At 47.8% G+C, this 14,673-nt stretch overlaps 1 protein-coding gene across 2 annotated transcripts in view; it reads left to right on the top strand.

Annotated features, from left to right (window-relative positions):
- The window catches only part of itfg1 (integrin alpha FG-GAP repeat containing 1), a 96,019-nt gene extending 82,090 nt beyond the window's left edge, over nt 1-13,929 (top strand). For both annotated transcript variants that reach the window (XM_027018675.2, XM_027018674.2), the window contains exons 16-18: nt 6,209-6,291; nt 7,604-7,721; nt 12,444-13,929. In XM_027018675.2, the coding sequence (XP_026874476.1) occupies nt 6,209-6,291; nt 7,604-7,721; nt 12,444-12,503 (261 nt within the window). In that variant the 3' untranslated portion in view covers nt 12,504-13,929. The remainder of the gene's footprint in view (nt 1-6,208; nt 6,292-7,603; nt 7,722-12,443) is intronic.
- The last annotated feature ends 744 nt before the right edge of the window (nt 13,930-14,673 follow it).

Raw genomic sequence — 14,673 nt, 5'->3', positions numbered from 1 at the left:
TCATACTGCATCTGTGCTTATTATTCCATCTATGAGACAACTTGCCCCCCAGTTAAAGGGCAACGTCAACTGCCCCCACCAGTTAAAGGGCAATGTCATCTGCCCCCCCAGTTAAAGGGCAACGTCAACTGCCCCCCCCCCCCAGTTAAAGGGCAACGTCAATTGCCCCCCCCCCCCCCTTAAAGGGCAACGTCAACTGCCCCCCACCCGTTAAAGGGCAACGTCAACTGCCCCCCACCCGTTAAAGGACAACGTCAACTGCCCCCACCAGTTAAAGGGCAACGTCAACTGCCCCCCCACCCGTTAAAGGGCAACGTCAACTGCCCCCCACCCGTTAAAGGGCAACGTCAACTGCCCCCACCAGATAAAGAGCAACATCAACTGCCCCCCACCAGTTAAAGGGCAACGTCAACTGCCCCCCCCCAGTTTAAAGGGCAACGTCAATTGCCCCCCCCCCCCCCCTTAAAGGGCAACGTCAACTGCCCCCCACTCGTTAAAGGACAACGTCAACTGCCCCCACCCGTTAAAGGGCAACGTCAACTGCCCCCCCACCCGTTAAAGGGCAACGTCAACTGCCCCCCACCCGTTAAAGGGCAACGTCAACTGCCCCCACCAGATAAAGAGCAACATCAACTGCCCCCCACTGGTTAAAGGGCAACATCAACTGCCCCCCACCAGTTAAAGGGCAACGTCAACTGCACCCCCCCCCCCCTCCCCCCAAGTTAGAGGGTAAGATAACTACAGAAAGGGTCTGTGGTAACTGTGATGATTTGGCACACATAGCTGGAACTGTTGTGTGTAATAACAGTAAATGTGAGGAACATCTCGACATAGAGAGTGTGTGTGTGTGTGTGTGTGTGTGTGTGTGCAGTGGTTGATTCATTAGCCTGGCTGCTATTTGGGATTACGTCATCGATCATTAGTAACTGATACTATGATAACGCTGAGGAGGAGGATGTCAAACATGCCAGTACTAATAGTATTATTTATTGTTAACACATAAATACATGTGAATATTCATATTTAACACAAACTCATAACACACAGATATTACATATTGTTCATTTCTTTCTTTCTATTCTCTTGTTTGCTAAACTCTCTCTCCCCCCTTTCTCTCCCTCCTCCCTCCTCCCCTCTCTCTCTCTCTCCCTCCTCCCTCTCTTCCTCCTCCCCTCCTTCTCTCTCTCCCTCCCCCCCTCTCTCTCTCCTCTCTCTCTCTCCCCTCTTTCCCTCTCTCCCTCCTCCCCACTCTCTCTCTCCCTCCCCTCTTTCTCCCTGCCCCATTTCTTTCCTTCTCTCTGAGTCTCTTTCTCTCAAAAATCCCCAGTGTTTATTTGAATTTAAGAGAGCAGCTTCCTCCACTGTTCAAGAGAGCAAAACAGAGGTCTTAAAAAATCACCATTAGAATTGCAAATGTATCCTCTCTCTCTCACACACACACACACACACACACACACACACACACACACACAAAGTTAACCTCAAGTTCCACGGTTGCTCGATTGCCTCCATTGATTCCTACATCCAAAGAGATGAAAAGAATAAAAATGAGAAGAGAAACAAAAGTGTGTGTGTGTCTGTGTTTGTGTGTGTGTAACGAGAGTGTGTGTATAACGAGTGTGTGTGTGTGTGTGTGTGTAACGAGAGTGTGTGTATAACGAGTGTGTGTGTGTGTGTAACGAGACTGTGTGTGTGTGTGTGTAACGAGAGTGTGTGTGTGTAACGAGAGTGTGTAACGAGTGTGTGTGTGTATCGAGATTGTGTGTGTGTGTGTGTGTGTGTGTGTGTGTGTGTGTGTGTGTGTGTGTGTGTGACGATCATGTGTGTGTGTGAGACAAGAGTTTGTGTGAGAGATGAGTGTGTGTAACAAGAGCATGTGTGTGTGACGAGAGCATTTGTGTGTGTGTGAGACGAGAGCGTGTCTAACGAGAGTTTGTGTGAGATGAGTGTGTGTGTAACGACAGTGTGTGTGTGTGTGTGAGACGAAAGCGTGTGTGTGTGTCGAGAGCGTGTGTGTGTGTAATGAGAATGTGTGTGACGACTGTGTGTGAGACGACAGTGTGTGTGATGTGTGTGTGTGTAACAACAGTGTATGTGTGTGTGTAACAAGAGTGTGTGTGTGTGTAACGAGTGTGTGCGTGTAGTGTGTGTGTGTGTGTGTGTGTGTGTGTGTGTAACGAGAGAGTGTGTAACGAGAGTGTGTGTGTGTGTGTGTGTAATGAGAGAGTGTGTGTAATGACTGTGTGATGTGTGTGTGTAACGACTGTGTGTGTGTAATAAGAGTATGTGTGTAAGGAGAGGTGTGTGTGTGTGTAACGAGTGTGTGTGTGTGTAACGAGAGTGTGTGTGTGTGTGTGTAACGAGAGTGTGTGCGTGTGTGTGTGTGTGATGAGAGTGTGTGTGATGAGAGTGTGTGTGATGAGAGTGTGTGTGATGAGAGTGTGTGTGTGTAACGACAGTGTGTGTGTGTAACGACAGTGTGTGTGTGTAACAACAGTGTATGTGTGTAACAAGAGTGTGTGTGTGTGTAACGAGTGTGTGCGTGTAGTGTGTGTGTGTGTAACGAGAGAGTGTGTGTAACGAGAGTGTGTGTGTAACGAGAGTGTGTGTGTGTGTGTAATGAGAGAGTGTGTGTGTAATGACTGTGTGTGATGAGTGTGTGTGTAACGACTGTGTGTGTGTAATAAGAGTATGTGTGTAAGGAGAGGTGTGTGTAACGAGTGTGTGTGTGTGCGACGAGTGAATGTATGTGTGACGAGAGATGAGTGTGTAACGAGAGCGTGTGTGTGTAATGAGAGCGTGTCTAACGAGAGTTTGTGTGAGAGATGAGTGTGCGTGTAACGAGAGCGTGTGTGTGAGACGACAGTGTGTGTGACGAGAGCTTGTGTGTGTGTGTGAGACTAGAGTTTGTGTAACGAGAGCGTGTGTGTGTGACAAGAGTATGTGTGTAACGAAAGAGTGTTTGTGTGAGACGACTGTGTGTGTGTGTAACGACAGTGTGTGTGTAACGAGTGTGTGTGTGTGTAACGAGAGTGTGTGTGTGTGACGACTGTGTGTGTGTAATGACTGTGATGAGTGTGTGTGTGTAATAAGAGTATGTGTGTAAGGAGGTGTGTGTGTGTGTGTGTGTGTAACGAGTGTGTGTGTGTGCGACGAGTGAATGTATGTGTGATGAGAGATGAGTGTGTCTAATGAGAGCGTGTGTGTAATGAGAGCGTGTCTAACGTGTCTAACGTTTGTGTGAGAGATGAGTGTGCGTGTAACGAGAGCGTGTGTGTGAGACGACTGTGTGTGACGAGAGCTTGTGTGTGTGTGTGTAACGAGAGCATGTGTGTAACGAGAGCGTGTGTGTAGTATGTGTGTGTAACGAAAGAGTGTGTGTGTAACAACTGTGTGTGTGAGACGAGTGTGTGTGTGTGTGTGTGTGTGTGTTGTTGTAAAGATAGGTGTAACGAGAGTATGTTGACGACTGTGTGTGTGTGTGTGACGAGAGCTTGTGTGTGTGTGTGTGACTAGAGTTTGTGTAACGAGCGCGTGTGTGTAACGAGAGAGAGATGAGTGTGTGTGTGTGAGACGAGTGTGTGTGTAACAACTGTGTGTGTGTGTGTGTGACGAGTGTGTGTAACGAGAGAGTGTGTGAGACGACTGTGTGTGTGTGTGTGACGAGTATGTGTGTAACAAGAGAGTGTGTGAGACGACTGTGTGTGTGTGTGTGTGTGTAACGACAGTGTGTGTAACGTGTGTGTGTGTGTGTGTGTGTGTGTGTAACGAGAGTGTGTGTGTGTGTGTGTGACGACAGTGTGTGTGAGACGAGCGTGTGTGTGAGACGAGCGTGTGTGTGTGTGTGAGACGAGCGTGCGTGTGTGAGACGAGCGTGCGTGTGTGAGACGAGCGTGCGTGTGTGTGACGAGAGCGTGTGTGTGTATAACGAGAGCGTGTGTGATGTGTGTTTGTGTGAGAGATGAGTGTGTGTGTGTGTAATGAGAGCGCGTGTGTGTGTGACGGGAGTGTGTGAGATGAGTGTGTGTGTGTGTGTGTGTGTGTGTGTGTGTGTGTGACAAGAGAGCGCGTGTGTGTGTGACGAGAGCGTGTGATGAGTGTGTGTGATGAGAGTTTGTGTGAGAGATGAGTGTGTGTGCGTAACGAGAGAGCGCGTGTGTGTAACGAGAGAGCGCGTGTGTGTAACGAGAGAGCGCGTGTGTGTGAGACGAGAGCGTGTGTGAGACGAGAGCGTGTGTGAGACGAGAGCGTGTGTGTTACGAGAGTTTGTGTGAGAGGTGTGTGTGTGTGTGTGTGTGTGTGTCTGTGATGCGAGTGTGTGATGAGTGTGTGAGAAGCAGGACTGTGAGGCCTTCTGTGTTGATGCCCTTGATTGTGTGTTCTGCTCCTACACAGGAGCCATTAATAGATCAGACCTGTAATTACACTCAGAACAGAGGTTCCCTAAACCATGATGGAGGAGAGGAGAGAGGATAAATAGGGATGTGCGTGTCTGGGCTGGCATATGACCTATGCAGGGAAACACCGTGATGGACGATCAGGGCAGGTGATGGGAGGTTAGCAGTGGGCTTACAAAGCTATTAGAAATGTTTTACAATTACTATTCAATTAATTCAATATTTTAATTAATAGTAATATTACCATTACTGTTCAATTAATAGTTTTTTTTAATTAACACAATTAATTTGTAATTAATTAGCACTCACTATGAGCCTTTGCGATGATGTGCCTTTTTTTTCTCCCTTAAATGTTCGATTAATTTCAGTACTGGGGATGTACATTCTTTAAAAAAAAAAGGATAATATAAAACCTTTTATTTTTAAATGCCTACAGGAATGAAGTGAGGTAAGTAAAAGCATATTTTGTCCTTTTAATGTAAAAGGTAAATGTAATAATGTAAAACAAAAAATAATAACACAAAAATATCACAAAAAGGGTTTTTTCATTGGAAAGACTCAGCACTCTTTAAAATACATGCTATGTACTTCAATGGCTGAAGTTGATCTCCAGGTGAGTAATAAATCGTAGTGGACGTGGGGTGGTAGCATCACGATACTGCCTTGACGTGATGTCTGACATCAGCACTGGGCGATGGCATCGTTTATCAGCACAATATGGGATTTCTTTAGGTGCATTATTGATGTGTGTGTGTGTGTGTGTGTGTGTGTGTGTGTGTGTGTGTGTGTGTGTGTGTGTGTGTGTGTGTGTGTGTGTGAGGGAGGGATAAGAGGGAGCACTGACTGGAAGTGACTCAGTCCGAGCTGTTGGTGGGATAGCAGGTCAAACTCCACACACACACTGACATGAGCGTAATTCTTGTGACCTCTTGTAGAGTCTTGCCTGTGAGCGGGTGGAGATGAGTTGTACGTCTCCTGAGCGGGTGGAGACGAGTTGTACGTTTCCTATGCAGGTGGAGATGAGTTGTACGTCTCCTGAGCGGGTGGTGGTAGAGGGGTGTTGGTGAAAGACTCCAGCTTCACGCTGACCTCCTATGCTTCTGTTCTCATTTCTGTCCTGTTCTTTATTTTCTCTCCTCTGTTGTCCTCTGAGGATTGTGGGATGTGTAGTTCCCCCCGTCAGGTTGAGCCCATGTGCAGGAGGGGGGGTTCCTGTCTCCAGGCGAAAGCAGCACTCTTCATCACTAACATTTCCCAGCCCTGCACACATGCTCAAAATAGCCGGAGCTAGTGCAAAGCCCAAAGTGTGTGTGTGTGTGTGTGTGTGCGTGCATGCCTGAGAGAGTGCAGAAATATGTATCAACATGATAGATATCATCAGAAATTAAACCCCTCCTGCCCCCCAGGGGGACTCTCTAGGAAAGATGAATTTAGTGTTTGCTGCTAATTGGTGTCTGGAAAGAAGCAGAACGGGGAAGATTAGTTCTGTAATTGATGGAGCTGGTGTGTGCGATCTGGACCCCAAGGCCCCTAAAACATGGCGTCTGCTAACAAGCTTTAGTGTGTGGACCTGGAGGGGGCAGTTGTAATATCCCACCTGGTGTGTAAGCAGCCCTGGGGGGCAGGACAGGGCAGGTATCTTCGCCGTAGTCCCACGTACCTGCGTGCTCACCACAGCTAAACAGCACAGAGCCGTGCTGCACAAAAGACACGCTGCAAAGGTTACCACGGAGACCGCAAGCTCAGCAAGACGGCGAGGGGCGGCCGTTACCATGGTGTCGTCTGACTGTCCTCGTTCTGTCTCTGTGCAGGACATGAGGAAACAGGAATGGACTGCTATCATTCCCAACTCCCAGCTCATCGTCATTCCCTATCCAAACAGTGACCCTCGCAGGTATACACACACACACACACACACACACACAAACACACAGCATACATATGTACGTGCGCACACACACACACACAAACACACAGCATACATATGTACGCGCGCACACACACAAACACACAGCATACATATGTACGCGCGCACACACACTAACACACAGCATACATATGTACGTGCGCACACACACGCACAGTACACTCCCTCACGTACTGCCACACAAACACACAACATACACACACACTCCACACAAGCATGCACGCACGCACACACACACAATGCACGCTCCCACACAAACACGCATACACTCAACACATACACAGAGCACACCTCTCTCACACACAAAATGCACACACAATACATACTCCCACACAAACACACACACAGCACCGCACAAATTCTGCCCTCACAAGCTTATAGTCTTATCTGAGCCAACTTTTAGTAAAGTTTTGGCTGACTTTAAAAGCATTGAGTCTTTTTTCAATACAGTTCTGGAATGACTTCATTAGAGATTTCTTCGTGCGTACCCTATTGAAACACAAACTCTTAGTAAAGCTTTCCACAACACACACACTTCTAATAAACATGTAATGATTACTATTAGTAATAACAGTTTAGACAGGCCAGGCTGTCATGTGTCACGTGCTCTCTCACTCTCTCCGTTGCTCTCGTCTCACTCAGAGACGTACACAGAACTTCTACGTAGCTCTCCCCATCCCTCTGAAGTTTTTAGCGAAACTCGTTTTGTCAAAGTGTGTGTCAGCCCAAATTATGTTTCACTTCCTGAGGGCTTTTGTACAAATGCGTTGGAGCTGTGTAAGCAGGCCTAGTGTACAAACTCTGTCTCAAGACAGTGCGCGCACACACACACATTGGCTTTCTCTCTACTGATGAAAGCTTCTTTCTTGACTACACCATATCTACTATTTTATAAAAAGTAAAGGTCAACATTTAAGCGCTTCCATCTGAAGGGTTAGCAGCGGTCCATGCAATAATATTAACTACTACTGATAATGATGAGTCCAGAAATAATAACAATGATTGAGGAAGAAAAATCATCATCTCTCTCGCACTCTCTCGCTTGCTCGCTCGCTCTCTCCCCCCAATTCAGTGTAATGTACATTTATTTGTTACGCCTGTCTAAAGTCCAGTGCTTGCCAAAGCAAAATAAATAGAAAGCTATAAATTACTGGTGGAACTAATAGCAATTGTGCAGTTAATGGTAATAATCATTGTAAAACTATAGTAATAATAGAATGAAAATATAATGAAATAAAACAGAGCATTAATAATATAATAAACTCCTCCCCCTGCCCAGTTGGAGTGCTAAGCTGTACTTGACGCCCAGTAACATCGTCCTACTGACTGCCGTCGCACTGATCGGGGTGTGTCTCTTCATCCTGGTCATCATTGGGGTCCTACACTGGCAGGAGAAGGTGAGATCTGTTCTCTCTCTCTCACACACACACACACACACACACACACACTCACACACACACAAACACTCTCACACACACACACACACACACTATCTCTCACACACACACACTCTCTCACACACACACTCTCTCACACACACACACACACACACACACACACACTCTCTCTCACACACACACACACTCACACACACTCTCTCACAAACACACACATACTCTCACACTCACACTCTCTCTCACACACACACACTCTCTCACGCACACACACACACAAACACTCACACACACACACTCTCTCACAAACACACACACTCTCTCACACACACTCACACACACACACACACACACACACAAACACTCTCACACTCACACACTCTCACAAACACACACTCTCACACACACACACACAAACACTCACACACACACACTCTCTCACAAACACACACACTCTCACAAACACACACTCTCATACACACACACACACAAACACTCACACACACACACTCACACTCTCTCACAAACACACACTCTCTCACACACACACACACACACACACACACAAACACTCACACACACACACACACACACTCTCTCTCACACACACATACTCTCTCACAAACACACACTCTCTCACACACTCTCACAAACACACACACTCTCTCACAAACACACACTCTCATACACACTCTCTCACAAACACACACACTCTCACACACACAAACACTCTCACACACACACACACACACACACACTCTCTCACACACACTCTCTCACACACACACACTGTCACACACACACTCACACACACACACTCTCTCACACACACACACTGTCACACACACACACACACAAACACTCTCTCACACACACACACACACACTCTCACAAACAAACACACACACACACAAACACTCTCTCACACACACACACACACACACACACACTCTCTCACACACACGCACTCTCTCACACACACACACACACGGAGCCAAACACAGAACAGATGGATCATAAGGGGCAGATGGATGTGTGTGTCTCGGCCCTCCACCTCCCAGTGCAGGAACACTGTCTCTGCTAATTGCTTTGTTCTGTCCTTTCAGCAAATCAGATCTGTTGTTCATTATATTGAGAACCCAGCCTCCAGGGCGTGTGCACACATACACATGCACACACATATCAGCCGTTTCTTCCCTGTGCAGAACCTGGGCCGGGTCACTGCTGGGCTGGGGTTCTGAGTCCACTCTCCCCAGCGCAGCAGCACGGTGTCTGGAGTCACGGGAGCGTCAGGTGTGATTAGGAGCTCTTGTCCCACCAGTGTCCACCTTCTGTTTCAAACGTCGTCATCGACTGGAGATCTGGAGCTCAACTGAGTGTGTTGAGTGGACCAGCTCACACAGACTGTGTGACAGCTAGCAGTTAGACTAATGCAGCGGTGAAGGTGTGGAGGTTAGTTTTCCTCCCTGGATGACAATAGCCCAGAATAAAGGGAGGGGGTGTATGCGTGCTGAGTGTGTGTGTGTGTGTGTGTGCGCATGCGTGCGTGCGTGCCTGCGTGCCTGCGTGTTTATGTGCCTGCTTTCGTGCATGTATATGTGTGCATGACTGCGTGTCACGAGCATGTCATTGTGTGTGCATATGCACGCATGTGCATATGTGTGTGAATGCGAGTGCGTGCGTGTGTGTGTGGTAGAGAAGGCAGTGGTAGTGTTGGCGTTCTCACTGAGCCATCTGCTCTGCTCGCGTTATTATGCACGCTGAAAGCCATAATTGCTCTCTGCTCCGAGCCCAACGTCTCCCTCCCCTTCACGCTGCTTTAAAGCAGCACTCTGCTCGGCCCCCGAGCAGCACCCGCACCCCCCCGGCCCCCCGAGACTCCCGCAGGGCTGCAGGCACGTAGCAGATCACTGCTGTTGCTGTAGGGCGTTGTTAGCGGGCAGGTGGTCCAGGCTCACACACACTCTGGGCCCTGATGAAGACATCGCTGTCCGAGCCCGCTTGGAGATCCGTGTGAGGGTGGGTGTGTTTCTCTCCAGACACATTTACATGGATGACTTGTTTCAGGATCTTGTATCTTGATGCACAGCAGTTAGGCTTCTTCCTCTCTCTCTCTCTCTCTATTCCTCTCCTTTCTCTCTCTATCCCTCTCTCTCCTCTCTTTCTCTCGTTTCTGTTTTTCAGTCTTTCTCTGTTTCATCTGTCTCTCTAACGTCTTTCTCCATCAGTCTCATGCTTTTTCCTTCCTTCTTGTTACCTCTCAAATTCCCCCCCTCTCTCTCTCTCCATCTCTCTCTCTGCCCCCCTTCTAGTCCCCCTCTCCACTGTGACAGCATGTAATTGAAGTGGCTTTAGGAGATAAGAGCGCCTAACCTTTAGCGCAAGTGAAAATAGCATGTGGGGGGGGGACTCACAGATCTCTCCATCTGCATGGACTGTTCCATTTGCATGGCTTGGGGGAGAGGGGAGGGGGGTGAGAGAGATTCACTCTCCTCCCACTGCTTCATCACATAGCAAACACAGATGGACTTGTGTTCCTCGGTGTTCCTCAGTGTGCCAGAGTTGCCTGTCTTTGTCCCTGAGCGTTACCAAGACAAGTTAACAGGAAGGACAGGCACACCTGTCTAGACGTGCCTCCAGACACCTGCTTCAGCCTGTTAATGCTAAAATGCATTATGATTAATTCCACTGAACATGTCTAGTGAAGTGACTGTGATCAGTAGCTTCATTGCTGTCCACTTTGTTAAAGTATCTAACCTTTAAAAAAGGAACTACAGCGAGAGCAGATGAAAACGAGGCTTTGAAGTTAAAAACGAATCATATGAAGGAGAGCAAAGGTCTCCCTGTTCCAGACGAGATGGATTTCATGTTGATGGCGTGTTGCTGCTTTCTCGAGGCCGGAGGCATTGCTGCTAAAGACGTGTAGGTCTGAGTGGACTCCAGCCGCTCTGCAGAGATTTACTGGTCATGTTAAAGTTGGAAATATATGTGAACATAAACAAAAAATTATCTAAATAAATATATCACAAACAATCCGGGTCAGAAAACTGTGCAGTACTACCTCAGCACAAAATACCAGCCACAAACACTGTAGTGTATCCCCAGAAACGTGCGCACACACTGTAGTGTATCCCCAGGAACACATACACACTGTAGCATATCCAGAAAAACACAAGCACATACAGTCACATCTATGTTTTGCAGTAATATCTACGTTCTTCCAAGCAGAAGACCGTTTGTTTGTTTTTATATAATATAAAATATTTGTGTGTGTGTGTATATATAATATATATATAATATTTGGGTGGGTGCCCACATCCTGGTCTAAGATTAAATCCCGTGACCCTTGTGGACCAGTTTACACACACCGCACTACTGGAATCTCACTGGTGAATCACTCATCCCAGCTGAAAATAGACACCATTTTTTACTATGACAGACAGACAATAATCACGGCACGCACACGCACGACTGCCTCCTGGGCTTGGCTGCGTGTGTTTTATCAGTGCGAGACAGAGTGTGTCTGGGGTAGGCTCTATCTGTGATCACACCCACAGCTTCTGTGCTGCTGTAAAGTGCACCATTGTGTGTGTAATGAGTTCTGTTCTCTCACTTGGACACTCTCTCATGCTCGCTGTCTCTCCCTCTCTTTCTCTCTCTCTCTCTCCCTCCCCCTCTCTCTTTCTCTCTCTCTCTCTCTCTCTCTCTCTCTCTCCCTCTCCTTCTCCCCCTCCCTCTCTCTCTCTCTCCCGCCCTCTCTCTCTCCCTCTTTCTCTTTCTCCCTCTCCTTCTCCCCCTCCCTCTCTCTCTCTCTCTGTCTCTCCCTCTCTCCCTCCCTCTCTCTCTCTCTCCCTCCCTCTCTCTCTCCCTCTCCCTCTCCCTCTCTCTCCCCCTCCCTCTCTCTCTCTCTCTCTCTGTCTCTCTCCCTCTCCTTCTCCCCCTCCCTCTCTCTCTCCCCCTCCCTCTCTCTCTCTCTCCCTCCCTCTCTCTCCCTCCCTCCCTCTCTCTCTCTCTCCCTCCCTCTCTCCCTCCCTCTCTCTCTCCCCCTCTCCCCCTCCCTCTCTCTCTCCCCCTCCCTCTCTCTCTCCCTCCCTCTCTCTCTCCCCCTCTCCCCCTCCCTCTTTCTCTCCCCCTCCCTCTCTCTCCCTCCCTCTCTCTCTCTCTCCCCCTCTCTGTCTCTCTCTCTCTCTCTCTCCCTCCCTCTCTCTCTCTCTCACTCCTCCACCTGTGATGTCTCCTATCACAGCTGATGAGAGAGAGCCCCTGTATTTTCTTTCCACTGCTGCTGTTTAACGTGTCCCCATGTCAGTCTCCAACATACCACTCTGAGAACCCAGGTGACCCCTGACTACCCACACACACACGGCTCTGACACACCCTGCCCACGCCGTGGAAGGATGAGCTAGGTTTTCCAGTCTGTGTGAACATGTTGGTGACTATGAGAAGTGACTCCTGTCTGGCTGTGTCTCACATTTCTTTAAATCTCCCTCTCTTACCTGATGTATGCATAAACCACACTGACTCCATCTAGCACAGTCTAGCACTGTCTCCATGACTCCGTCTAGCACAGACTTCACCCTCACAGTAGAGAGACAATGTCAAACCTCCATCATGAGAGTCCAAGGTCATGCTGTCTTCAGCCCGCCTATCTGACGAGTTATTTCTGACAGTTGATGTTGCCACCAGAGGACACCTGCTGACCTCTGACTGTCTGCTGTGTTCCAGAAAGCTGATGACCGGGAGAAACGTCAGGAAGCCCACCGTTTCCACTTTGACGCCATGTGAGGCACCACGGGAGAACAACCACAACCATCTCACTGGAGATGTAATCCTTCATGTTATGTGATTTCCCCACTAGAGATTTATTTATACATTTCTGTTGAATGTGTTATTATTTATGACTAAGGCATGTCTGGGAACTCTGGGGAAACTCTGGTCTGAAGACCAGAATTGTTTTTATTTGTGACGGTTTGAGCCCAAAACTGTAAGGTTTTGTTCTCACAGTCGAAGTGAACAAAAAGTGCTGTTTCCCCTTAAGTATGAAACTGCAGTGACACTTTATTTTTTGGTTTTTTTTTTGATGTGATCTGAACTTCTGCTAAACCTCTTTCTTGGATTTGGTAAAAGAAGCTTTGCAATGCCAGTTCTAACGGATACATTTTATTTTCAATGGATTGTATTCATTTTATTTTTATATTTTGAGGTTAAACTGAAGCTTCTTCTGAACGTGCTTTTGCAAAATTCCTCCTCACTTTTATCCTTTCCAACCGCGTCCCCTCGGAGATGCTCTTCCTCGCAAACCGCTGCCCTTCGGTGAAGTCCCAACCCTCCCTTCTCACTCTCTCAGGATTTGTGGCTGGTACTGTCGTTGAACGCCAGTATCCCGGTGGCCCATGAGGCGAGGCAGTAAGTTGTGTTTCATTCCAGTCGTAGTAGCACAGACATGGGTGTGCCCTTTCACCCCGTCTCACCCCAACAACCTGGGAGCCTGTAGACCAGGTAACACCCCCCACCCCTGCCCTGTGTTCCCCTGGCTACCTGTCATGTACCCAGTATACCCTCTAACAACTCCTCGTTAGATTGGAATGTTGTGTGTGTGGTGGAGATTCGTTGGGCTGGCCAGGAGTAAAAATACCCCCCAGTAAGGGACTTCAGTGTAATTAGTGGGTGATAATGCTCTAAATGTCATGTCTTAGAAACATACAGGCTGAATTTTAATTTGCACATCATCTCGCTCATTTATTAACGTGGGCTTAATAAATGATCTGTCTGTCCCTGCAGCCTCATCCCTTCCTAAACACACAGCCATGTTTTTGTGGTTTCATATTTCTGTGTGATTTCTAACTACTTATTTAATATTTCTTTTGTAATACACTAAGCTGCGTGTGTTACAGTGAATATGGAAGTTCTGAGTAGTTGCTGTATCCTCGTGCGTATTACCACTTCATTTGCATCCTTGTACCTCCCAGTGTGCACAACATGGTGACAAACCTTCACGGCTATCCATCTGAGAGCTTTCTTTTCAGAGTGCCATGACCTTCCGCTGCTAGTCCCAAGCTGTAACTAGCAAGTCTGTGGCCATCAGCCTGGCCGGTCTCCCTGACTTCTCCTGTCTGCTCTGCACTGTGTGGAATTTTACCATTTTACGGTGGATTGAGATTAATGTCATTAAATGTACCTAGAAAAATAAACATTACCAAATACTTTGCTATCCTGATGTTGCCTTGCACTATGAACTCCACGTTATATGCAGACAAAAGTGTTTACTGGGTCTGGGTGTGATTTGACTAGGTGTTCTTTTCACAAATTCACACGGAATCGTTTCTGAAACTACAGGTGCTGGTCCAAGGCGCTAATCACTATAAACTGCATTATTCGGTCTGTGCTTATGTTCCTGGAATCTGAAGTTTAATTCCCATTCTGCATTTTACAGCGAGGAGATGAGTAGTCATTTCCACTTCGCTGACTTAAACTGGCTTTAGTAGCCATGGTAATTAAGTACCCTTCACCACGCGGTCGACGTAGTGAACCGCTGGTCCCACCTTCTCTACAGCCGCCACCGAACCACCCAAACGATTCAACATCCACTGTTGTCATGGTGCCACGAGCCTGTTCATCGTTTCTGATTGTGACGACGTATTTACTTTTGTTTAAGAAGCGCGCTTCCCTATTTTGGAGGCGCGCGCCGAGTGTCGCCGTTCCTCTGGGTTTGGCTCACGTAGTTTGGTTGGGTCTTTGTTTTAAGAGCCGAGGTTAGTTCTGCGGATTGGAGGCGGCGGGTCGTGCTTTGTTATTATTAGGAACCTTGTTCCTAAAAATATCGCGTGTTCAATACATGGTCCTCACCCCGTGCGACACGTGTCGCCAAGAAAAGAAGTGATTGATTTTTGCAGTGCACGAGCGGAATGGCCACAAACCTGGACCCTAATGAGAGTGTCTCGGGAACCTCTTGCCC

The sequence above is a fragment of the Electrophorus electricus genome, chromosome 21, assembly GCF_013358815.1.
Source record: "Electrophorus electricus isolate fEleEle1 chromosome 21, fEleEle1.pri, whole genome shotgun sequence".
NCBI classification, from domain to species: domain Eukaryota; kingdom Metazoa; phylum Chordata; class Actinopteri; order Gymnotiformes; family Gymnotidae; genus Electrophorus; species Electrophorus electricus.
The sequence above is the reverse complement of the archived record's forward strand: the minus strand, read 5'-3'. Positions and strand labels throughout refer to the sequence as shown.